General features: G+C 37.4%; 1 protein-coding gene across 1 annotated transcript in view; it reads left to right on the top strand.

Annotated features, from left to right (window-relative positions):
• Window positions 1-26,852, top strand: part of LOC109091959 (collagen alpha-1(XI) chain-like) — a 66,616-nt gene that overhangs the window by 36,121 nt on the left and 3,643 nt on the right. The window contains exons 33-64 of the mRNA XM_042752215.1: window positions 1,385-1,438; window positions 3,246-3,290; window positions 3,388-3,441; window positions 3,523-3,567; window positions 4,198-4,251; window positions 4,334-4,387; window positions 4,732-4,785; window positions 4,891-4,998; window positions 6,923-7,012; window positions 9,199-9,252; window positions 11,578-11,685; window positions 11,907-12,014; window positions 12,892-12,945; window positions 13,440-13,493; window positions 13,586-13,693; window positions 15,965-16,018; window positions 16,211-16,264; window positions 16,358-16,411; window positions 16,920-16,973; window positions 17,667-17,774; window positions 18,104-18,175; window positions 19,044-19,097; window positions 21,405-21,458; window positions 21,981-22,088; window positions 22,739-22,792; window positions 22,973-23,026; window positions 23,869-23,976; window positions 24,768-24,821; window positions 25,627-25,662; window positions 25,744-25,797; window positions 25,888-26,134; window positions 26,601-26,713. Of these exons, the coding sequence (XP_042608149.1) occupies window positions 1,385-1,438; window positions 3,246-3,290; window positions 3,388-3,441; window positions 3,523-3,567; window positions 4,198-4,251; window positions 4,334-4,387; window positions 4,732-4,785; window positions 4,891-4,998; window positions 6,923-7,012; window positions 9,199-9,252; window positions 11,578-11,685; window positions 11,907-12,014; window positions 12,892-12,945; window positions 13,440-13,493; window positions 13,586-13,693; window positions 15,965-16,018; window positions 16,211-16,264; window positions 16,358-16,411; window positions 16,920-16,973; window positions 17,667-17,774; window positions 18,104-18,175; window positions 19,044-19,097; window positions 21,405-21,458; window positions 21,981-22,088; window positions 22,739-22,792; window positions 22,973-23,026; window positions 23,869-23,976; window positions 24,768-24,821; window positions 25,627-25,662; window positions 25,744-25,797; window positions 25,888-26,134; window positions 26,601-26,713 (2,376 nt within the window). The remainder of the gene's footprint in view (window positions 1-1,384; window positions 1,439-3,245; window positions 3,291-3,387; window positions 3,442-3,522; window positions 3,568-4,197; window positions 4,252-4,333; window positions 4,388-4,731; window positions 4,786-4,890; window positions 4,999-6,922; window positions 7,013-9,198; window positions 9,253-11,577; window positions 11,686-11,906; window positions 12,015-12,891; window positions 12,946-13,439; window positions 13,494-13,585; window positions 13,694-15,964; window positions 16,019-16,210; window positions 16,265-16,357; window positions 16,412-16,919; window positions 16,974-17,666; window positions 17,775-18,103; window positions 18,176-19,043; window positions 19,098-21,404; window positions 21,459-21,980; window positions 22,089-22,738; window positions 22,793-22,972; window positions 23,027-23,868; window positions 23,977-24,767; window positions 24,822-25,626; window positions 25,663-25,743; window positions 25,798-25,887; window positions 26,135-26,600; window positions 26,714-26,852) is intronic.

The raw sequence follows: 26,852 nt of genomic DNA, 5'->3' as shown, positions 1-26,852 counted from the left end.
ATTTTAGAATATGTACTTTCAGACTATGATACATAGTACATGAAGTTAAACTTGAAATCTAATTTTTAACCACTGATGAAAGCCATTTTGGGAATAATTTTGGGAATGTCATTAAAAAGATATTATTAAGCCAACAATGTCAAATTCTGTAAATGTATTTATTTTTTATTAACATGATTTTATGTCATTCGGTGTTAGGCTGTCAAAACCTGTTTGTTTGCATGTCCCAGTGGACTTGACACAAACTTAACCAATGGCGTGAGTTTTTGTTTGACAAACCAATGACAGACAGAGGGTTTGTTCAGGGAAACCTCATTCACTATTTTTGCAGTAGCCAATAGTGGAGTAGAAATTGCATTTTTCACCTTTAAAGCTTATCGTGAATTTGGTTGAATAAGATGGAATAAAGCCCAGTCGTAGCGGAGGTGCTGATTGTTGGTAGACTTATGGTCTCGTAAATCCGCTCCTATTTCGGAGCATTAATGAACGACAGACAAGTGATGTGATTACAAGCACTTTGACATGCCATCTCCTCTGGAATGGATTCAAACAGCCTGCCAACTCTCAAATTATCAGGAAGTGCACTTTTGAAGACCAGCCATCACTGTCTGAGTGGTTACTGGCATCAGAGTTGTGACATTTTTTTATAGAGTGTCATTGCTTATTCGTCAATGTCTCACCTTTACAGTTTCATAATATCCTTTGTGCTAAATCAAACCTGATTTCTCCAGGAGGCCTGGCCTTAAAATGAATGTGTAAAACAATGTATTGATTTTCTTTCTTGAATGCTTATTCTGCTGCCAGGATTGAGGAACGTGGGTAAGCTGTTTTTAATTTACTGCATTGAAAATGAGAGAAAGAAACAGACAAGAAGTGCGAATGAGAGCAATTAAGACTCATCAGTTGTGACTCTTAATCTTAAACTTTTTTGGTTGTTTATCTGACTGAGTGGCCATTTGTTTTCGTCCATGTCTGTTGTTTCAGTTGATTACATCATCCTCTGTCCTCGATGGACCCCGTTGTATTTTCACACTGACAAGCGATCCCTTCCCAAAGCTCTCCTGCGCTTAGTCTTGTGCAAACAAAACAAGGAAACTGACAATCGAGATTGGCCTTGTTTATCTTGGGATATATCATACACATTCTTTCTTTCAACTGCTGAATTATTCTGAGCTTGCCAACAATGGGGACAAAGCAGTCTCACAGCTATTTAAAACTCTAGAGTGGAAGTAGCAAAGCCAAGGATGCTAATGCCAACAGATTGTAATGGCATTTAACTTTCGGAATCAGTAGGAGATTCGGGACTCTTGGAGTTCATCCCTCGTTAATATGCAGGTCCTGCCGCCTTCTCTTCCTCCCTTAAGTCTTTTTCTTTGATTTGCAGGGTTCGACCGGTTTCCCCGGATTCCCAGGAGCCAATGGAGAGAAAGGAGGCAGGGTGAGATGGATTCTTCCAACCTGCTTTGTTTGAAGTGCACACTGCATTATAACAAACATATGAAAAAGGCTGATTGATTCCTTTTATGAAAGGATTTGTATGATGACTTTGTACAAAAACATGGACACGAATCAATATGTGACTACAAAAGATGCTGGAACAATTGTGTTCATGGTGATTCAACAACAATCACTCATCTGGAAAACGATTCACTTGCAGAAAGTGGGCAAAAGTGCGTGAATATGTTGGGTCAAAGGTCATCTGAATGTACTTTCCATTACATAGACACTCACCTCACAGTTACCTTTACATGTATATTGTTACTTACTACATTTACATTGGCCTTTGCATTTATCTTCACACTTAGACAAAATTTACCTTTACATTTAAGGCTGATTTACATGGTATGCATTAAAATTGAGGTAGTGTCATTAAAATTTGATTCAGCTGTTAAAATGAGACCTGTTAAATTGAATCCTGATTGAAATTATTCAGTGCCTGATTAGAGATCACTTTGTTATATTTAATAGTATATTACCAAAGAAGATTTAATTAAACATTCTTGTTGTCCTTGTTTAGTTAGCTTTCCTTTTTCAAGCTGCCATTCTGTGTACTAGCTTAGCAGGTTGATCAGCCTACTAGCTTAGCTTATTACCTAAGTTAATTCTGTTTTAAATGACGTTTTATTTAGCTTACTTTTATTAGCTATTAATTGCATCACCAAAATTACCTCATTTAGAGAGCAGGATGTTTCTCTCGTTAGCATATTAAGCTACATCAGTAGCATTGTTGTGCTAAAGCCTCCCATAAGACAGTCTGGATTTTAAACATTCCACTTAGATTCACATTTTAGATACATTTTATCAAAGCAATGGGTATATACTGTATGTGTGTGACTATTTCATTAACAGAATCCTAAAGATAAATTAAGTCTACAATTATGAAAATTAACCATGGTTTAAAAAAAAAAAAAAAAACAGTTACTACTGTTAAACCATGGTGACCACAAAATAACCATGGTTTTGTACTTATACAAATTCTAATCATTACATCCAAAAAACATGGTTACTACAGTTTTACTATAATAAAACCATGGTTAATTTTTGAAATGGTAAATAGCCTACCAGTACAGCTGCCTTGCTAGATGCAAGTTAAATGATTTCTTAACTAATATACTGTATTTTCCTAACTAGTAGAAATTCAGTAATTCCTCACAGTAGATGAAAATCCAGAATAATCATGGAGCAAAAAGCGCTATTGCTCTGCATACTGTACATCACACTCCTCAAACCCCTATGTTGCATGGAAAGGGTAAATTGTGCTGACTATCACTAAGGAAAACTAATCGAAAATTTCCCTTGAGAGACCCTCACCGAATAATTCAATGGAAATCGCTCTCACTTGCAAACGAGCCTTGAGTTTGTCTAATGTTGTTCATGCGAAACCTATTAGCAAAAGCAACTTTGCCCTAAACATTTATGATTATTCATAACTAAATGTCAGGTTAGCTGCTATTTTTCCAAGTGTTTAGATCCTGCCCATGAGCAGAGAGTAAAATGACAGTGTACTGTATGTGTGTATGTTTGTGTGCTTCTAATACACCTACACCTCATCTGAAACAAATATTGCCATGGCTCCCAGAAATCCTAGGGGAAGGTATCCAATGCTTGTTTTCCCCCATACACACTGCCATCTCATCTTGGCAAAAAGAATGGCAGCAACTGCAACAATTGGATTTGCTTTGTGTAGCTATTCAATTCACCCTCAATTTTTACCACACTAATTTTTCTTTTTTTTTTTTTCAAAGGGAGTTGCAGGGAAACCTGGTCCAAGAGGTCAAAGAGGTCCGACAGTATGTACTGCTTCAGCACTTCCCCCTTCCATTTTTAATTAATTTTGCTTTATTTAATTATGCAAGTCACCAAGCATTAAATAAGCTGATTTTTTAGGGTCCCCGTGGTGCACGCGGTGCCAGAGGCCCAACAGGAAAGCCAGGCCCTAAGGTACTACTTCCCTCTGACTTTGTTTTTGTCCATCACTTCCATTGCACAGTTCTTATGTTTTCCTCTCTCATTATCCAACAGGGCACATCGGGCAACGACGGTCCACCTGGCCCACCCGGCGAGAGAGTAAGTGCCACCCAGAATGCATTGCAGCAAACCTTTTTATCCCATCATACCATCTACAGTGAGATGGTATGCAGCTTGAAGCGCTCAGAGAGGGTGCTTTTGCAGGAAGCGCAGTGAGGATTAGCTCAGCATGTGGGTGTACTCCAGATAAGAGGACTTACCACCAGACCTGTGTTTTCGTCTGGAAGCTATTATAGATTTATGAAGAGCTCTTGAGCATTAGACCACTGGAAGTCTGTTGTCCAAGGCTCACATCACTCGAAATCTGATGTTGTGCTGTTTATTTCTGCTGTGAAATCCTGTTCTCGTTTCTTCCTCTGTTTTCCAGTGTTTTCCTATTTATTTATTCCGTTTCTGCACAGTGAGGATTAGCTCAGCATTTTGAAAGCTTGTAATATTTTATTAAAATTTAGTTATCGTGAGTATTTATAAATTCTGCTTCCTTCATTTGGTCTTTTATTGAGATTATAAGACAAAAGATCAGGTCAGATAAAGATTCACTTCTTCTAGTTCTCATTTCAGAATCTGATATTGCCATTAAACAATCTGCACTGCATTGTTACCTTATTTTGAAGTAAAACATCTTTTCACCAATTTTTTTCACCAATTTTTTTTTTCTGTCTTTTACAGGGACCTCAAGGGCCCCAGGGTCCCGTTGGTTTTTCAGGACCAAAGGGGCCCCCTGTAAGTACCTGTTTATCTTTACTCTTTTAGATGCTGACAAATGTGACATTTACAATATATTTCATCTTGTTCTGTGTTTTAGGGACCACCTGGAAAGGATGGGCTGCCCGGTCACCCTGGCCAGCGGGGAGAGACTGTAAGTGTTTCTGATCACTCACAGTTATAGATCACCCTAAATAGCCTAAGTGATAACCTGTAGTAGACATCACTGATCAGTTACTCCAGCAGGAGTGTGTTCAGGGACTGAATGAGCTCAGCTTACTTTCTCTGAGTTATGTGTAAATCTGAAGGAGTTATGGAGGTTCTGTCTGATCCAGGCAGAGGCTTTATTAATGGCATAACCCAGTAGGAGATGCTTGTTTATCACATTTCTGCAGCTACATTTTGCCTGTGAAATTGTGTAATATAAAATCCAGTTGTACTTTATGGTCCACCAATAGATGGTTGCTTTTCAGGCAGTAAGTGTTTTTCCCCCACTAGGGTTTCCAAGGCAAAACTGGCCCACCAGGACCTGGAGGTGTTGTTGGACCACAGGTAGGTGTTTAAGTTTTTGCATATTATATATATATGCATATTCTTTGAGATAAGCACAAGGATTTGCCTATTAATCACACAAATATGTCTGTAATGGCTTGAAAGGGTCCAACAGGAGAAACCGGCCCTGTTGGTGAGAGAGGACATCCTGGACCCCCTGGGCCCCCCGGAGAGCAAGGTCTTCCAGGTGCTGGTGGGAAAGAAGGTGCAAAGGTGAGTGAGGTTCATGTTTACATGACTTTCAGCCAAACAGAATATATGGAGGGCAAATACAAAATAATTGATTGTCTTGTTATCAATAGTTTAGCTAAATTTCAAACCTTTCTTATTGGAAAACTATATAATGTAACAACAAAAACAAAAAGTGCCCAGCAGGCAAGGTCAAACAGAACTAAAAATGGATTATGACCCCCAGTTATTATTTCTTTAGGACAAAAGAGCCAGTAGAGATCAATTTGTTGGACAACAACTCGTTCTGTCCAAGTGTATCCAAGTTTTCCAGAGCTATAACATCCGTACTGTGGAGAATTGCTGAATTCCCTTTTTAAATAGAGTCTAAATTGTTAGTAGACGTGGCTTTTAAAGCTGAACTGAATTTCTCTGAGTGTCCAACCTTCCTGTCTCGGTTTCAATTTCTGCCACTCCTAAACAGAGACACTTTAATCAGCTTGATCGGCCCACTTCAGACAAGCTGTCGGATGTGAGTGAACACCCCGGAGGCAGAGTATGCTGCCGCAATCTGAGCGGTCTTTCTGCAGTCATTTTCCTGATTCCGCTCATTTGTTTCCTCGTCTTATTAGCTGAATATGACACTTTCAGTGGCCCAATCAAAATGCAGAAACACTGAGGTCAAGTGAAGGTCATCTTTCAAATGGCTAAAACAGTGTTAAGCTTTCTAGCAATTTAAAATCTCAAAAATCACTCTTGAGTGCCTCAGGCAGGCCTGTCTGATTGCAGTTTACTGTTCGAAGGCACTTGTTGGCCCCTCAAGACACTTTAGTATCCTTAATACTTGTTTTAGGCAGGCTTGTTTTAATTGTGCTGAAATATTAACTGTGTCTAAAACTCCATGAACAACAATTTATTTGGAGCTACCAATAATGTACACTATCGTTCAATCATTTGTGCCATTTTTGATTGAAGAAATGCAGACTTGCTGAGCATAAGAACCAAGAACATTTAAAAAATCTATTTGACACCAACGTTTGAATGGTAGTGTTCAAAATTTTGTCTTTCAGTTGCAATTAGCGTAATTAACATCAGTTGGATATATTAACATACTAAATGTGTTTAAATTTTCATTTCATAAAATCCTTCCAGCTTCCTATTCCAGCTGGATTCCTCCAAAAATGTGGTCTAAAAACGTTCTTGGGCCTGAAAATGTTAGTTTCTGTTTGTCAGACCAATTTAAGATACAAGATACTGTAGATAGATTGTTTGAAAAATGTGACCATGGATCACAAAATCTTCTTATGTGTCAATTTTTCGAAATTGAGATTTATACATCATCTTAAAGCTAAATAAATAAGCTTTCCATTGACGTATGGTTTATTAGGATAGGACAATATTTGGCAGAGATACAAAAATATAAAAAAAAATCTAAAATCAGAGTGCAAAAAAAAATAAAAAATAATAAAAAAATCGCCTTTGAAGTCGTCCAAATGAATTCTTAGCAATGCATATTACTAATCAAATATTAGGTTTTGATATATTTATGGTAGGAAATGTACAACATATCTTCATGGAACATGATCTTTACTTAATATCCTAATGATTTTTGGCATAAAAGAAAAATCGATAATTCTGACCCATACTATGTATTTTTGGCTATTGCTACATATATAGCCCCAACGACTTAAGACTGGTTTTGTAGTTTGTGGTCACAAATCTCTTTGAAAACATGTTTCATTATATAGAATTTACACACTTCAGTTTTAATCATGCTGTGGAGTCTGAGACAGTAATTGAATCGACCTGCCCGCGCTGGCGACGGTGGATTTGAAGCTAGCAATAATTCAGGATCATTTCATCAGTTCAGAGCTCATTAGCATCAGCTGAGAATTCATTTTGTGTAAATTTTCTGTTCATTATATTTGAAGTTCAATAAAGACTTCAATTGCCAACTGTCTGTCCACAGGGAGATCCAGGTCCTCCGGGCAGTCCAGGAAAAGACGGTCCTCCAGGACTGAGAGGGTTCCCAGGAGAAAGAGGTCTTCCTGGAGTGACGGTAAGATCATGCTCCCATCGCGAATAAATCGCTGCAATAAATCCTCCTAATCTTAGAGGTAGACAGAGAGTTAGACAGCAGCCCTGGCTCATTACATCCACAGAATTGGACTTCAATACACTCCACGAAGACTTTAATAGGGCATATAACCTCTAAAAAAGCTAACTTTGCATTGTTTAATGCAGAGATACATTATGCTAATTTGACTGCAGTTCACGTTTTTCCCTTTGCCACCTTTTGAAGCGGCTGGGTTGTTGTTTTTTATATGTATTATCTGCCCAGAGAATGATTTAATTGGAAATGTTGCCAATTAGATTTTGGGAGACGAGGTTGTTTGTTCATTGTTGATGTCTGATCTCAAGGTCAGTGGCAGAGACTGGCTCTTCATGCACTGCCTGATTGTTTTCTACTGGGGCAATTTTTTTCCTCTCTCTTAGGACAGCAACAGTCATTACTGAGACCACCATGTGTGTCTGCCCTTTAGAGAGGCAATCTCAAACCCTCACTCACAAAACATGAGACCTGACACACACACATAGATGCACCTATGAAGACGTTCATGAAACAACTACATGATATTTTATATTAGTTTAATATTAGTATATAAGCATAGTTTATGGGACCAAAAGTTAATTTACTCTATGTGGATTCACAAATCTCCTCACATATACACACATGAGAGCTTTTGTCAGCTCTTTGATTTTTACTGTGCCCCAGTTGACAACTGTCCTGTGAGAGAAAAAGGGGACAGTAAATATCAATCGGGCAGAGGCAGAACCAGCAGGCAGTCGAGTTCTGTGGATTTCTCTCCCATATGGGAGATTAATGAAAGCCACAGTCAGAAGAGACCAAACTCGCTGTCAGTTTGCACTGTAGTTTGTGCAAGTATAAAAATCAGTTTAGAAGCAGTATGACTCAACAGTATATGATGTGGGTATAAGTTCTAAAATCATGATTTCTTCTTTACATAATTTTGCTTGCTTTCAGAAGTAGTTCACCTAAAAAATTATGAATCTGTCATTAGTTACTCACACTCATGTTATTACCAACCCAGCATGTTAATTTTTCTAGTTAACTATACAAGCACCAAAAAGGACAAACAGTGCCATAAAAAGGGGTCCATACAACTTGTGCACTATATTTCAAGTCAGGAACAGATCGAAATTTGTCATAATCGACCTGTGTGACAACTCCTGAACCAAATATGGTGTCCATGGTCCATGGTACAGGTTGGAGAATTTGGAATAAAGAATACATATGGACTGTTTATAGTGCTTTAAAGTTCTTTTTTCCCCTTTTTGGGACTTGACAGCAAATCTTTGTAAAGGTTCTTTCAAAGTGAGGGTTTTTAGCAACATTTTTTGGTTAGCTATTCCCTTTAATAAAAAGTTTACAATACTGTTGATGAAATCCGAGAGCTGCTTGAGACCACCATATCTCTGGATTTATTCATGAAATTGCAGAATAGGAGTTCACAGGAATTCATTAGAGCATTATCCTTTCAGGATTTTGTATTTCCCACAGTGTTCCAGGTAATATCTGAAGCAGTTTAATGGCAAGAAAAAGAGCAGAAATAGAGTAATTATGGCCATGGGCTGAATAGTTCTTCTAAAAATGATAGACAGAAATTTTGTGTCATTCCAAACTCTTTCTTTGTTTCATGTAACATCTAAGCAGAATTTATTAGAACAATATCACTTTTGCACTATATTCCAAGTTTTTTGAAGCCATACAATAGCTTAAGAAAAAGTTTGCAGTTCTCAAATATCATTCATACTTCGATAGATTCAAACTTAGCACAAGAGATACCTAAAACTAGGTTTAATGTCTATAATGTAGGCAAACACCATTGGTTTTCATACATCATGACTGGTCACAACATATGAAAGAACCGAAGTTTGAAAAAGCACCACAAACACTTTCGGTATGGATTCTCAGAAGCTTTCAGTGTGAAATCTCCATTATGTGTTGATCATATTGTGTAGGTAGATTTGTTTACTCAGGCATGGTGCACTAAAACCTACAGTACATGTTTATATCGGGCTTTGAGCATCAGTAGATGACGTGTTGGATAATGCTCAAGAGAAAATAATGAATGCTGACACTTTGATATGAACCTTCTTGTTAGGCCTATTTACTCACTCATATTTTGTTCTTCTTTTTCTTTCTCTTTTTGCTCTCTGCAGGGTCCATCTGGTTTGAAAGGAGCCGAGGGCCCTCAGGGCCCCCCTGGTCCTGTTGTAAGTACTCTGTTTCCATGGTTTCCCATCATTCAATGCGAGTAGCTCATTCTCCCAAAAGCAACATTCAATATTTAGGAGTCTGAGAGGGTTGAGGGAGTGGTCAGGAAGATCTAAGGCTCAAAAACACCATTAAGGATTTTAAAAGTTTTCAAACAAAGAAGAGTGGACCGCTGATTCATACTCTCAATAAACTAGATACCAAAGCAAACAGATTTGTCTCCCACTGTGCCTCATGCAGTGGCATTAGTTAACACTAGAGGGTGTGATAGTGACCACCAGAGTGTCTCTAGATAAATTCACTGCACTGGTTTGTAATTACCTTACCTCCTCTAGACATTTTATATCATAGCTGTTTCATTAGATTTTATGTGATGGGCATGACGCTGAATGTCCTCAAGAGTTTCTTGAATCAAAACCACATTCTTTTCTTCACTGATACATTTCTCTTAAGGAAAAAAAAAGATAAGTATTATCACCCTATAATTACTCTTTTTCAGGCGTTGACAGTGTGCTGCCAGATTAGAATGGATGGATGAAAATTCATTGAGAACTTTTAGATTCAGCTCTGTCAGTCTGATAAAGGATATATTTGCATATGTATGGAGATGCAGGGGTCTACCAATTAAACCATGTTTAGAAAGAGAGATGAGAAGTCTAAGGGCATGTTTGCCCAGTAGTAAGAGCAGATTTGGCACACAACAGGAAGTTTTCTGTTCTTTCAACAGCTTGTGCCAATGTGATCATCCACACTCTGTTGTATAGAAGCTTTTTCCATTTGCCATAACACATTACACAGGTTTAGGCAATTTCATCCACATGTGTTGAAGACTCTCTGTATTGACCCTGTGCAATGATTTAATTAGCAGTGCTTGCAAAGACAAAGATCACTATCAGGTGCACTTTGGTGCATATACTGGTTTGTACCATGGATATGATATAAAATGAAACCACAAATTTATCTGCTTGTTGAGGAAAGTTGTGGGACTTATGATTTTTAAAGACATGCGAAATCCCTACATAAAGAACACTCATTACATTTCGAACTTACATTAAGAACACTTACTGAGAAGTCCTTAGCATCTACATAGCAACATGTTAAGAACAAATAGCAACACCCTGACTTTAGCATAATAACATTAAACCATCAGTACACCTCAGCAATTGCATGGCAACAGCCTAATATTCTCACAGTAACATGTTAAAAACACTCAGAACTCCTTAGCAACCACATACTGTATCAAAGCCTTAACATCACCATAACAGTAACATGTTAAAACATTCAGAATGCCTTAGCAACTGCATAGCAACCTCATAACATCCACACAGCAACAACACAGAGTTAAAAATACTGAGAGCTCCTTGGCAACTACATAGCAACAGCCTAAAATCTGCATAGTAACATGTTAAAAAAAAACATACTGCATGGCAACAGCCTAATATTTGCAAAGTAATATGTTAAAAACACAGAAAACTCCTTAGCAACTGCATAGCAATGGCCTAATATCTGTATCGTAACATGTTAAAAACAATCAGAACACCTTAGTAACTGCATAGTAACATCTTAACATCTACAGAGCAACATCTTAAAAACACCCCAAACACCTTAGAAACTGCATAGCAACACTCTCACATCAGCATAATGACATCAAAAATAATAAGAACACCTTAGTAACTGCATAGCAACACCTTAACATCAGCATAACAACATCAAAAACAATCTGAACACCTTAGCAACTACAAAGCAGCATATTAAAAAACAATGAGAACTGTTTTGCAGCTGCATAGCAACAGCTTAACATTTGCATAAAAACACGTTAAAAGCACTCGGAACACCGTAGCAACCACATAGCAACCCCCTAAGATCAAGTTCCTCCGCATAGTTTTACACAGAGCGCTTCATGTTCGGCTGGTCTGGAGTAATTTTGACAGGGATGAAAATTTTCAGCAAGACATTCTGTGCCTTCACAAAGTGGTGCATCTCTGCAGTTGTTTATGGTGTTATTTATGCAGTTGAGGGGAAAAAAGCAGTCGGAAAATTGTCTGAAATGTCTTGATTTTTGGGGCTAGAGCACACTCATTCAAAAGCAAAAGCTCCTCATTTGGATTTTCAGGATTAAAAATACATCCTTAATAGGACGTGGTTTGGTGGTCGCTTGGGAGAAACTGGTTTAATCCTTTGTACATGACTAATGAGTGAGGTACGCCAAATCTTTAGACGCATATTAATGTGGTCTATATGCTTCAATAGATTAGACTTGTGTAGAATGTATATGTCTATGGAGTATCTAAGTGTCAAATATGTTAAATGACCCGTTGTCATAGGGTTCCCCTGGTGAGAGAGGAGCAGCAGGATCTGCTGGCCCCATTGGCCTATCCGGACGCACTGGACCTCAGGGACCCCCGGGACCTGCTGGAGAGAAGGGTGCACCGGTAATTGTTCTGATTAGTTATAAAGATGATTAATTTGTTTCTTATATTACATGAGTGACAGTGAATAGTTTAAGGTTTCTTACAGCAAAGCAACTGCATAGCCTCCTCCTAAGCATCACTTATATTTTTTCAGTAAATGTACGAAAAAAGGTTATGATTAAGACTGCAATTCAGAATGTGATTTGACACAAGCTGAAAAATCATTTTATTTCTTTGTTCAGGGAGAGAGAGGTCCTCCAGGTCCAGCCGGTCGAGATGGAGTACAAGGTCCAGTTGGTCTGCCAGGTCCAGCAGGACCTCAGGGTCCACCTGGAGAAGATGGTGACAAGGTTAATTGCCATTTTGATTCACATTAATACATTTAGACAGCAGAGAGGGGACACATTACATTACCATAGATATATTAATACAATCCTTTCTTGATGTGTCAGTTCCTGAAGACAATTCACAGTCAATAAAACAGGACTGTAATGGATTTCACTTAATTTTAATTTTCATATTGAAGTTTTATGGCAATTTCTAAAGCTACTGTACATTAACAGGTGTACACCAAGTAAAATGAGTGAAATAAAAGAGTTTCCAGAAAATATATCTTAAATAGTTTTCAAGCATAAATCTCACTAAAATGTCTTCACTTTCTCCTTTAAAAAACTATTTGCCAGTGAGGTAAGAAAGTAAATACACTTTATTCAAGAATATTGTACTAGGAAACAACATTATTTCTCACCTATCACTATAGTAAATCTTACATCTCTTCCCAGAATTTCTCGCCCTCACTTTTTGGACAGCGATCATTCTTCATCATCACAAACACACACTGCATGGCCATCTGAAATGCACGCCTATCTCTCAGTCACTCTCCCTTGCCGCCAATCCATCATCATCAGCAAAGGCCGCCTATAATCAAATTAGCGCAGGGTACCATAAACGTTGTCTCTCCATCAGTATCCTCTAACAAGCTTCATGGGCTTACGTGCCAAGAATATGTTGTAGAAATGCTTTATCTGGCCATGTCTGTTAGTTCAGAGACAATATTTAGCATTTCATTTACAGTAAAACTCCATGTCATATCTTTTACTGCACAGTAAATGGTTTACTTTGACATGGAGCTTCTTTCAGTTATATCCACCACTGTGTGATTTATGTGTTACATAGTTTTAAAAAGGCAAAATGGATATTGCATGACTGATTTTAAAACCTTTTCAGGGAGAAGTGGGAGAACCAGGCCAGAAAGGAAGCAAAGGTGACAAAGGCGAACATGTGAGTAAATTCAATTGTAAAATCCTTATTATACACACAGTATGATTTGCATTCAGAATCAGTTTTACTTAAAATGCAATGACTGAATGATTTGCATGACATTCATTTTTTAAGGTTCTTCCAATGATTGAATCCGGAGAAAAAAATATTTTGTGTTGTCCTTGCTGGACAACAAACATACAGCACAACCAGTAAAGTCTGATTCACAATTTAATGAGTCGTACTAACCGGTTCTTTTAATTAATTGATCTAAAACAATCATGAATTGTATATTCAAATTGTCAATCACTGAATCAGTTTATGCAGTTCTTGACTTACTCACTAAATCCCACTTACTATCATGTCCAACTTGACAACTTAAAGCAAATCATTTCCTCAAAAGTACAAAAAGAGACCAGTATTTGAATGATTGAGGAAACAGTATTGTTGAATTACTTAAGGTTCCCATCTCTTAGTAAAGCTCTGTTGATTATGTTCTTTGTTGTGTCCACTAGGGTCCACCAGGTCCACCTGGTCTTCAGGGAACTATTGGAGCTCCTGGACCTGCTGTAAGTCTTGACTGCACCTACAAAAATCTCTTATTTGTGACATTTTGCATATAATGAAATGCATCGCAACTAAAGACTAATGTCTTTTTCAGGGAAGTGATGGTGAACCAGGTCCTCGTGGACAGCAGGGTATGTTTGGACAGAAGGGAGATGAAGGATCCCGAGGCTTCCCTGGACCTCCTGGTCCCATCGGTCTGCAGGTGAGTGCCGCTGTGCCAATGACGGCCCAAATATGAGCTAACATTTTTATTTGATGTAGTACTGAGTCCCCAGTCCCATGGTAACTCAGACTAATGCTGCACAAACAACATTAACTGGTGGCCCTGGGCAGTAGATGCATTGGGAGGTGTTTGAGATGTGAATTGATTTCCTTTTGATTCCCCCTCTGCTGGAATCGCCCTGTGAATAAGTACAGACTCAGTACAGACATGTAAGAGCAGGGTCCATTGCATTAACAGTTTAAAACCTGTTGGTTTGCTAGTGGTATAATTATTACCAATTTAATTCTGCTACTAATTAGAGAATTTATTAAAAGTAGAAAAGGTTTTGTTCAATATCAGTCCCAAAGTGTATGCACAGTAATTTTAAAAAATACATAGAAATATATATCAAAAAAGTTAAAATTATATAAATATATATTTATGCATTTAAATATATGCCAATATATATTGCCATTATTGATTGACAGCATTCTTGACCAACTGAAACAAACATGTTCAGACATCATATACATTTTTATTTATATTTTTCTTTTCTTTTTTAATAGTAGAGTATGAGTATGAGTTCTCCCTGTGTTTTTCAATGAGTTCATCAAGGCCACATTTATTTTATTAAAATACAGCAATATTATTATAATTTGAAATAAATGTATTCTTTATTATGACAGCAAAGATGAATTTATAATATTTATTATATTATTTTTTTGCACTGTCAATGAATATAGTCTAGTTGGCATGTTGTGATCCATACATATCAGCACCCATGTCATGTTTGAGTGGTAAACACTGTTTTTGTAGAAGATTTATATTAATCATCTCATCTCTCTCTTTTCATTTGATCACATTACGATCTGAAGCCTCAAGGTTCTGCCATTTCTCTATCCATCAATTAGCTGATTCCTCTGAAGGCGAGTCATCGCTGTAATGGAGTAACATCGACTGCTCCTATAGTCCTCTTACGCCACCAAATCTCAGAGCCATTTGATTCAATTGAGTTTTAATTGGGCGTAATGCACTTCCATTTGGATTTCATTAATTGCATTTAGTGACCCGGTCCAATAGACATTAGAGCAGTGCACACACACCCTTCAGGGAACTTCATGAATGTTTATGTTAATGGTCTCTGACTAAGGGCTTCTGCCCCGATGAGATCTCTTACCAGTCAGCGAGAACGTGTTGGTCTGCCAAGTCTGCAGGGCACGTGGGTATTGGGCGAATAAATATCAGACAAAATTAGACTTTAGATGTCCTCACTCCTGACATGTTACGGCTAACGAAGAAATGCCTTTGAATGAGCAGCGCCCGAAGTCAAGGCAATTAGGAAGTAAATGTCATGGATCAAACACATATGATACCAGGGTCACATGCCTAGCTTGTTTATTCGCCAGCGCAGCTGTGTTTTATCCGAGGTCTCTAATGATATAGTGTTTTGGACTTCTTTAAAACACAGATGCTTCCCTGGTTACTCACACTGATGGATGTTTCACCTTTTCTACTGGGTAAAACATTTAATTGGCCATTAATTAAGCTTAAAACGGCATGCTTTTTTCAGCTAGCCCCTTAGCAGGGAGCAGCATCAAATAAACCCACTACTGGCCGTCTAACTTCTTTTTGGTGGCCCGTTTTATTCTCACAATGTTCCGGATTTAAAATGTTATTCGCTTAAGTCCTAGGTGCATTTTTAGGGAGTAATAGTGGTTTGATGGGGGACATGTCCTTCCCCAAATGTTCAAATGAAACTTGTTCCGCTCTGGGGAAATATATTTGGTAAATGTGCATAGATGGGTTTCTGTGCTGGGTAAAATAGCTTTCAGATTGTGCTTAGTGTTTTCACCCCTAGCCATTCGCCGCCTATGAAAAGGTGACAAACAATATAGTGTTCACATTGAACATGAGCTAAAATTCTGACAAAGGATATTAGCTGCTCTCTTGGATTTCAAGAGGACAGACAGTGAAACTCAATAAACCCTCCTGTACTCCGCCTCTGCTTCTTCCATTTGCCATATGGCCCTTTTGCCTTTCTCCGCCAATTCTGAAATGAAGCATTATTGCTGTCCTCCGGTAACTGCGTCTGAGTCAGATTATTTTTCTCTTTTCATCAGAGGGACCATTTCGGTGCCTCACAGCAACAGTGTGTCTTTGCACATTTCTTTGCACGGTTGCTGATGTCAGTATATTATAGTATATAAATGTATGGACATTTATATTATTATAAATGCACATAATACAAGAATATTCATTTGTTTTTTATAGGGTCTTCCTGGACCATCTGGTGAGAAAGGAGAAAATGGAGATGTTGGTCCTATGGTAAGATGTTGTAACCAATTATTAACTATTATTAATTATTATCATTTATTTATCTTTTTAACTGCCTTTGACATGACTTTATTTGGCCATTTTTCACATTTTATTTATTCATGTTATTTTATTTTATTTTTTATGTTTTAACCTACAACTATTAGTAAAGTCTCAATTGTCTATCTTCTTGTTTTGCCCCAGGGTCCCCCTGGCCCACCTGGTCCCAGAGGTCCTCAAGGTCCTTCCGGTGCTGATGTAAGACCATCTTTCACCATTGAACATTTTATACCATCAGCAAATCCATTAATTACACTACTTTGTTTAACTAAATCGACTTCTTTTATTGAAGGTCCACAAGGTCCTCCTGGTGGAATAGGAGGAATGGGATCTGTAGGTGAGAAGGTAAGAGTATTCCCAGCTTTGGTGTTTATTCCCAAAAATATGGTGGCTATGGTCCTGTTTCAAATCTCTGTCACAGACTTCATTAATTTATTATTGGTGTCATCTTTTTTGTCTGAATTAGTATAACAAAACAATTAATGCCTACATTACCACAGTTCTGATAATCCCCCTCCATTTCACTGCAATTTGGCAGGCCCACAGGCTATCAATATTTAACGCTGTGGCTGGCTGTGGCGATGAATTTAGAATATGTAACAGGTCACCATGATGTTACATCCATTTAGAGCCAAATGTTATGTCCACTACAGCCCAGACCAGCTAAGCTAGAAAACAACCAAGCAGCTTTGTTTAGATAATAGTACTAATCATTCATTCCATTAGACTCTACTTGACATCTCCGATCTTCAGTCATTTTTCAAAAACATTGAAGATGACGTATGAAGCAACAAAATGGCAGTGCTGCTTATTGTCTGAAGCTGAAGAAACTAACTTGCAATATTCTTAATAGGGTGAGCAAGGAGAAGCTGGAAACCCTGGACCTCCTGGCGAGCCTGGACCTGGGGTAAGTGAAGTTTTCGAGTGAGATCTGTGTGATGGTGCGGGTAATCACTTCCTGTAAGCTTCTCTGGCTTTATTGATTGTCTCAAATTAAGTGGCCACACTAAATGAGTCGCTAAATTGCAGGAATGCTTCTAATAGAGGTGTTTCCTTTCATCATATAATGAAATGCTTAATATGTGATGTTTGCAATAAAATATTGCTCACACTGTTGTCAGTTAACTTTATATCATGAAGAATAAAATTTCCCTCAAACTTTTAGAATAAAGGTGAGCCATGGGAAATATACTGTAACTAAAAATGTCCATTTATTAAAACTAATTTGAAAAAAACAGCACCTTCTGACACCAGAAATACATTAAACTATGACTTATCCATTAACATGTTAAAAATGCCTGATTGGTGTTCAGAAACCTTTTCACCACAAAAACCTTGAGTAACATTGTAAGTGGACATCAGTGGGAAAAATCAGATGATTAAAGTTAAAAGTTAACTTTGTTATTTTTTGAATATCTAAATTACAGCCTGTCAAAACTCTTAACCTGTCAATAATGACATGAATGGCTGATTAACTCTTTTGAATTGCTGTATCAAAATGTAGAGCATGGCTGCACTCATTGTTCTCAGGGTGCTTTTGTACATGGAGTGCCTCAGGGCTCTTTATTCTGCCCTTTCATCTTTGTTATATATGCTGCAGGGCCCAAAAGGTGAGCGAGGAGAGAAAGGTGAAGCTGGTCCCTCTGGTGCTGCTGGACCTGCAGGTCCCAAAGGACCCCCTGGAGATGATGGACCCAAGGGTAATCCTGTAAGTGTGACACAACTAGCATGAGGTCTTATGCATGTATAAAAGGCATGAAAGGTTAGATGCCACTACAGCAATGAGGTGAGCCTTACTGAAAGAAAAAATAATAATTTTAGATGGATTATGCCCATTAAATATGAGATTTCCAACACTAATTAGAAATTATTTGAGTAGTACATGCGTCCAAGATTAATAAAAAATTTAATTCAATTGAAATGTTACTGTGCCTCTGACTGATGCATTTAGTTTTGTAGGTCCTAATATTGGTTAAGGACACTTAAGTTATTGACACATCACTCAGTTAAACCTGTGTTTTCAATCTGTTACTACAGGGCCCTGTTGGTTTTCCTGGAGACCCAGGTCCACCTGGTGAGCCAGGTGTTGCTGTAAGTGCCAAAATCCAAATTATAATTATATTTTTTTAATAAAAAAAAAAATGGTTGTTTCATGTAATTACCATTGATTTTAAATTATTAAAATGTCTTTGAAGTGTAAATTGTCAGCAAAATGTTTGCTTATTTTTTCAACTGTCAATTTATTTGTCTGTGAAATATTGTGGATTATCAGAAAATATATAGACCCACATGAAAAAAAAGAGAATATAGAGACTCTTCAAAACCTGAGAATAACAAAAATATATATGTAAAACACCTTACAATATATTATAATAAAAAAACTACTTTTCTCGATTATATGTATGACTTCCACAAAAATATAAATAAACTATAGTCTAAGTATATATACAGTACAGATAGATTAATAAACTGCTTTTGGATATGCAGAAGTCAGACATAATTGCCTGAGCCTACAGTGGCAGCCCATAAATTGCAGTCCTTATTAACATTTATTATAGTCATTTGGATTTTCCAGTACAGGGAAATTGGTTAATTTACCATTAAATTCAATGTATCTGAGTCTAGCACTGAGAGACTCATTGCAAAGCCCATTTATAAGCTATAGTTCTATGAAAATTTAATGAGGGGAGGTTTTTTTTGAGCAACAAACTTTCACAAAAATGCATACAGCTTCCCTCTTCTGATTAGAACTTTATCCTTTTAAAATCAAATCAATCACACAGATGAATAATTTTGCAAAATTGTATCCATCCTACTGTACATTGGCATGCTTTTGAAACCACAGTGTCTCTTAATTGTGTTCAGTTAATTTCACAAAATTATAAAAGACAGTTTAGTTGTGAAAAGTCTATTATCTTCATTAGGCTGGTTCAGTTGTGTTGTTATTGATTCAGTTTTTTCCTTCTCTCTGTTTTAGGGACCTCCTGGTCCTTCTGGAGAAGCTGGCCCACCAGGACCTCCTGGTAAAAGAGTATGTATAGTCTTCATCACTATTATATTTTAAGCAGCATCCATTTAGCAGGGTTTTTTTGAACATCCCTGGCATGGAAAACAAGCTTTCTTAATGATTAATATTTTGTGTTTTCCAAGGAATAGACAAAATGGTATTTCTCGCTAAGAATGGAACAATAAACTATAACTGCTATTGATTTATTGATTGAAGATTCTGACCTGTGCAAAACAGTCACCATTTTTGTTTAAAGACTCTTCCTCATCAACACAGATGATCGGTTGTTTTTCCCCCCGGGTCGCACTGTTCAATGGCAAACCGAAAAAACAAAGTCCTTCACAGGATGATGAATAGTGCATACTAAATCATCAGTCTCAAATCGAAAACAGCGTTTAAACGGCGTCGGAGCCAGAACTCATTTCCTCCACTGTAGTCCTACATCTCTCTCAGGATGAAAGAAGAAAATCAGTCCAGACATTATATTGATCCTGGCCCTGTTTGAGTGACAGCGATGAGGGGACAGCGGTGTAAAGGATGTTACAGAGGAAGAGGAAATATAACTGTCACATTTGGGACAGGAATTCGAAATCCTCTCCCACTGCCACATCAAAAGAATTTTGTTCTGCCAAATGACACCTCATCACCTCTCAGAAAACAGTATTGTTTTGCCAATCGCAAAAATTATGCATATTTTTTTCCGGACTTTTTCAATTTGATTGTATTCAGGTGTTTCTCACAGCACTCTATCGAACCGGCAAGCGAAATATTATTATTTCCTCTTGTCTTGTGCACAGTATAAATTTTACTGCATTTACACCGAACTTGCAGTAGATCCTTTGTGATCTTCATTGATGCACAATGTCATATACTTGTATTTTAAATATATCGCATTTTAATGTGGAAAGCACAATGAAATATTTAACATAAAGTTCTTATCCTTAGTTTTACTTGAAGTTAACCTAGTTTGTGTAATAGGCAATGGTTGATTGACAGCTAAGTAGGCAGTGTTTCTGATATTTTGGACCTCATATTTATTTTTGACTAGACCAGCCACTTATAGTACCACTTTGCAGTCTCTAGGGGTCATGGTCCGTTTGGTAAAGACTCTTACTATAACTATCAGGCAAACAGTTCTGCTTGAATTTTATTAGCCAGCCCAAGCAGTGCTATCCCATTATTCCTCCATAAAGCTTTATAGCATCTCTTTGCACACACATCCATTATTCATGCAAAATGTAGAGAAAACACCACTGGCTTTCCCAATATGCTTGATGGAGCTCTCCCTGGAAAAATTATACATCCTATCAGCATATGCGGATAGCAATGGCTGACCGACTGTGGCTAGAGAAACTGCCATTTCATCAGCAAAGGTGTTTAAATCCTGCAAGAGGAGACTGATCTTGTGGAATTAAGTCTCCTGCATCAATGATTCCGGCTAGAGCTTATTTTGCATCAAACAAAGGGACGTTCTGCTTTCTCAGCATTTTACCGACTGCGGTTGGAAATAAATATGGAGATTCCTTTGCGTATTCTCGCTCTCTGTTTATTTCTTGGACTCTGTTCAGTCTTGGACCCAAGAGACTAGGGAGTCTGTTAACTATCTTGAGAATTATTGAATTTGGTGAATCTTCCAGCTGTCATTAGTTGATTTCTTCCTGCTCTTCATTAAATTAAAATCACACAGGGGAGACAAGGGCCAATTTTCAAGCAGATTTTATCTCAGTAACTATGTACAGTATAAGGTCAAACGTCCAATTAAACAAATGTATGTTTTCTCTAGCAGTGGTTTTATATGCTAATTTCAACCTTGTTACGTAAACACTTCAAACAAGGTTTAAATATAAAAAGAAGGTAGACTTTAACTGAAAGGTTGAAATCTGTTGCCAGGGCAAGGGTATTTTTCATAAATGTCAGACTGGGGCAAGCTGTCACATTTTATGTAGTAGAAATCCATATATATTTTTTTGTATGTTACCTGTAGCATTTTTGCTGTTTCTTGAATTGTTTAATTTTTTTTTCCTGGATGTAATGATAGACATGTTCAATAGCCATTGCTTTAAGGAAAATGTTTTTATAGCCAATGCTCTAAGGAAATATTCACTAAAGTAAAAATGTGAAAACTAGCCCCAGTCAAAGTTTACAAATAACAGAATGAGTATATGCTCACACAAAAGACCTTCAAGCGAATCCATTTGCCCATTAATAGCCATCAAGCAAGATCCCCGAAGTGCTACCGTGATGCCTCACCATGACCTTTTTCCCATTTGTTTTACAGCCTAGCAGAGAAAAAAAAAATCTTAAATAAAACGTCCTTTTCTGTATCCGCAGGGACCCCCGGGGGCTTCTGGAGCTGAAGGCAGACAAGGAGAGAAGGGCGCCAAGGTAACGCATCATTCCAAATCAATTCAGCCCAGGCACATACCGCAGCCTCCACTGCCATAATTAAAGCACAGCGAGCCATGGGAGAAAAGCACATCTCTGACAGAGTGACTCACTGTTAATACATGTGGAAAGATTGTCACTGTGGGACTGAAGTGTGTAGGCTGTGTTTTAGCTTTAGTTCATCAACTGAACCCTTATGATCTAAATGGCGTATTTGAAGCATGCCGAGTGTTTTTAATGTAGTGTTTCTTACCTTTAATGAGTCATTTATGTAATATAATATAATATAATAATTATTATATAAATATATAATTTCTTGATTTTATTATATAAATATATAACCTTCTATTTTTGATACAGCAATATGTGTACAGTACGCTTTCATTTATGCACTTTTAATGATTTTTTTTTTTTTTGTATTAAAAGTTTTCATTCTTTTTCAGTGATATTTCAGTAGACATTGCATGTCAAATTTATGCATCAAAAATCTTAATAGTTTCTATATTCCTCTCTTCTATTTAGGGTGAGGCAGGAGCTGAGGGCCCACCAGGTAAAACTGGGCCAGTTGGCCCTCAGGGCCCTCCTGGAAAGCCTGGTCCTGAAGGTCTACGAGGAATCCCTGGTCCTGTGGTGGGTTCCCATGTCATTCATCATCTAACTATTCATCATTATACATACACATATATACAGTGGCCCCAAATAGTATTAGGACACTTAAGATGCACTTAAAATACTGTGAATTTAATATCATAATGTATATATGAAACCTGCAAATATATGATGTTTAACCTTTTCTCTAAACTTTCTCAAGCTCATGAATATTAATTACGTGACATGGCATTTTCCCAATAGTTCTAACTGATTACTGCTCACCAATGCCAATGTTATTGGTAATGCTTTTGCATGGTCTCAAAATTGTCAGTGTACAAGGACAGCTATGATTCTTTTCTTAATGCTGCGGACAAGCAATGCAATAGAATTCATGCAATTTTAATGTGGCTTAAGTATTCAAATAATTTGTGTGGCCACTGAATAGCCTAAATGCATACACACAGAAACAGAATTATGTGAAACAACTCACAGAATAATAAATCACCTCTATTTGAGTTTACAATCTGTATCTTTCTCTTGTACAATCTGTATCTGTTTCTTGTCTATTTGAAAACACTTTTTGTAGTATCTGGGCTATTAATCATTGTCCAGCCCCCAGTAAATCAATGCCAGACCATAAGCAAAAAACAATGCAATAATGGCTCTTGTAATTGGATGGATTTTCTCAGGGTGAACAAGGACTTCCTGGTGCTCCTGGACAAGACGGCCCACCTGGACCAATGGTAAGAAAAGAGACCCTGTTGCCCTTGCTCGTTCTTTCTGTCTACCTTTCATCCTCTCTTTCTCTTCTATGTGTGTGTGTGTGTGTGTGTGTGTGTGTGTGTGTGTGTGTGTGTGTGTGTGTGTACATGTGGGTATATGTGTGCAAATTGAATTCTCACTCTCGGTTCTTTGATATTTAGGGACCTCCTGGTCTCCCAGGCCTGAAAGGAGACCCCGGCTCTAAGGGTGAGAAGGTGAGTGACATTCTATTTCTTTTCCTGCCATTTTTATTAATGTGGTGTCTTACATTTCAGAGAGGCTCAAGGTCAAAGATAAAGACTAGACTTGGTCACTCCAGGAAGCCAGAGGAAAAGTTTCACAGCCAGGGGAAAAGTTTCAATATAATATACAGAAGTGTTTTGTTTTTATTTAAAAACCTTTTTATTTTAAACATATTGAGTTATCAATTAAATATATATTCATATTTAGCCATGTAAATGTATTTATTTATATAAGGTAAATAATATAATCATGACATTTTTCCACTTTTTTATTTTTTACATTTCAGTGGTTTTGTCTGATTTATTTTTCGTACTTGGCCATGAAAATTATAAAAAAATATATTTAATGCATTTTTTTCCATGATTAGCCATGAAAGTGCATTTATTTATTCATATAATTTAAATAATATATCATGTAGTTATTTATTTAGTTCATTTTTTCCCAGTTAATTTAGTTTTTAATTTATATATTTTATTTTTTCTTTGTTTTGTTTTCAGTTACTTCAGTTTTTCATTTTTTTTTTTTTTCTTTTTACATTTTAGTGTTTGGTCTTTTATAAATACTTTTTAAATGATTCATTTTTTTTGCATTCATTCATTTTTTTTATTATTATTCATTTATTCTTATTAAAAATACAAAAATATTATTAATTTATAAAAACTTTGGTACAATGTGAATATATTGTCTTTGATAATTTGATTGTTGGGTCCAGGCTCTGTGCATAAAAACATTGCTGTCTGTATATTTTGCTTAAAAGTCGACCATCAGATCTTCTGCTCTGTGACATCCACTATCATATGTGTTTTTCTTCCAGGGTCACCCCGGTCTTATCGGTCTCATCGGACCCCCCGGTGAGCAGGGAGAGAAGGGAGATCGGGGTTTGCCTGGTCCTCAGGGCACAGCTGGCAGCAAGGGTGATTCTGTGAGTCACTAATGATTTATTTGTCCTTTCCATCCCATCACACAACTAATGTCATACCTCCAGCAGTGCACCTATCAGGACTTCTCCTCCTGTAATGCTTGCAAATTAAAGTAACGACTGACTGAAACAATAACGTCTGCACTTATTGCATCTGTGTACATCATCATAATCATGTTATGGATGAAGCTGTCATGAAACGTTCTCAGAGCCAGCGGTAATTCTATTACAACAGACGTTCCCATCAAACACCAGTGCGATTACATTTTTTCACAGTCGAACTGTGAAATGTTTGTTTTTCTTTGCCTCATTGAAGAACCATACAACACCTATCCAATGCAGTCAAACGCTTCAGTAAATATATAGAAAACCTTTGAAAGTTGATGGAATAAACAATTAGAAATTGCATTGGTCAGCTTTTTTTCGGTGGTTTAAAGCAATGCAACTTTAAATGTATTTTGATTAAGCTTAATGAAATTGTAGTCTCCCCTTCCGTGAGTTTGAAAAAAATTGAAAACGAGCCCATCTCACTAACATTTCCCACTAGACAGATTTGCGATCTGTTGCTGCGTTCAGTAACAGAGGCTGCATTTCTCCCCACAGAATTAACTCAAAAGTCCTTGACTCTAATGGAGTGTAATGATCAGTGTGTAATACACACCAGAGGATTATGAGTCATTTTCATCTCTGTGACAAACGAATTGTAATTTTAAAGACAATTCTTAGAGAGAAAATGAATCTCATCTTTACAAATGAATCACATGAAGTCTAACCTGCTGCTCTTTCAACTGTAGGGTATCAGTGGTGCTTCTGGTCCGCTTGGTCCACCTGGTCCTCCTGGATTGCCTGTGAGTCTTTGCTCTGTTGCTGGCATCTTGCATTTAGTGTTGTGCTGTCGTCAGATTGAACAGTTTCTGAAATTGTTGTCACTTGATCTATTTAAACCATTAAAATAAAAGAGCTATTAGATATGTTAAAATTAAGACAGCATGAAGAGTAATACGTTTTAAATACATCAGATTATTCTTAAAATTGTAATTTTGGACTGCCCCACCTCAGCAATCTTGCCAACATTGACTGTATTCATCATTAAGATGTATACAAGTTTCAGAATTTTGACATACACTATCTTTCAAATGTTTGGCATCAGTACAGTTTTTATTTTTTATTTACCAAGGACACATTAAATTGATTAAAAGGTACTGTAAAGGCATTTATAATGTTACAAAATATTAAACAGATGCTGTTGTTTTGAACTTTCTATTCATCAAAAAAATCCTTACAATTATTTTCTAAAGGATCATGTGACACTGAAGACAGCTGAAAATTAAGCTTTGCCATCACAGGAATAAATGAAATTATTTAAAATAAATTAGAAAACTGCTATTTTTAATTGTAATAATATTTAACAATATTTCTGTTTTTACTGTATTTTTGATAAATACATTGGTGAGCATATTTCATTTTTCATTTGATGTTTTATTTTGGAACAAATAGAACAATTTTTTAAAATAAATGATCTGATTCTTCTCAAATTCTACACAAATTGTAATTTTAACTCTATTTGGCTGGCTCAACACTTATAAATAATAGAATATATATTACAAATTTTGTAAGTCAGTGTTCACAGAATGCATTTCCATTTTTCTTTAGGGTCCACAAGGTCCAAAGGGATCCAAGGGTTCGACTGTAAGTACCACTTTATCACCAATCAATTCGGAGGGTTTGCTATAAAGAGAAAAGGGCTTATGATTTTTCTTCTTCCTGCAGGGTCCTGCTGGTCAAAAGGGAGACACCGGCTCAGCTGGACCTCCTGGTCCTCCTGTAAGTGAACCTCTGCCCGCTTCAAGGAGATTTTAATTATATAAAATGCAAAAGGCTCATGGAGTGTACACTCATTTTCTCATTCTGTAGGGTCCTCCTGGTGAGATCATCCAGCCTCTGCCTATGCAGATGCCCAAGAAGTCCCGTCGTTCCATCGACATGCAAGCAGACGAGGCCGGCACCATGCTGGACTACGGAGAGGGCATGGAAGACATCTTCAGCTCCTTGAATAACCTCAAACAGGACATCGAGCGCATGAAGTACCCCATGGGCACGCAAAACAACCCCGCACGAAGCTGTAAAGACCTACAGCTCGCTCACCCGGAATTCCCAGATGGTAAGCGAACGAGGTGGGGGGTAGAGAAGACACTTTCAAACAGATAAATCAGGAAAACATGCAGCGTTTGCTGGTTTCCATGCTACTCAGTAGGTATTGGCTGTGCTTCTAAAATTCTAAACCTGTCACTCAAGAGGATTTGAATAACAGCAGCAGCAGTCGACGGCTGATTGGGAAGATGTTTAGCATTCTGCGGACTCCAGCGAGAGCTAACCTCTCCCTAACAAATCATGACTTACAAAATGCCAGCTCTTACACTGACCTTTCAGAGCTGGTTTTACTGCTCTCGTATTAGCCTGCTATTTTATTTACACAATGCATGCCCGTGAAGTGTGTGTTTTCAGCTGCGGAAATGAATAGAAAGCCAGACAGAGATGCGAGGATTTCTTCGTATATGATCTAAATGATTTCCTACTGTACCTGTGGTCGTTCTAGATACTGATGTCTGATGGGTTTTTTCTCTCAGGTGAATACTACATCGATCCCAACCAGGGATGCTCCGGGGACTCCTTCAAAGTGTACTGCAACTTCACAGCAGGAGGCGAGACCTGCATCTTCCCTGATAAAAAGTCAAATGGAGTGAGTGGCATTCTAAAACCCCTTAAGGATAAACTGGCCAATAACAGCCAGACAAGATCACAACATCTTACCTCTGTCACGTACAATGGGTTTTCTCCTAAAGACCAGAGGAGGGCTTGAATCAGTCACTTCAAAGAGA

This window comes from Cyprinus carpio, chromosome B24, assembly GCF_018340385.1.
Source record: "Cyprinus carpio isolate SPL01 chromosome B24, ASM1834038v1, whole genome shotgun sequence".
Taxonomy (NCBI): Eukaryota; Metazoa; Chordata; class Actinopteri; order Cypriniformes; family Cyprinidae; genus Cyprinus; species Cyprinus carpio.
Note: the sequence above shows the minus strand (reverse complement) of the source record. Positions and strands in the feature narration are given on the sequence as shown.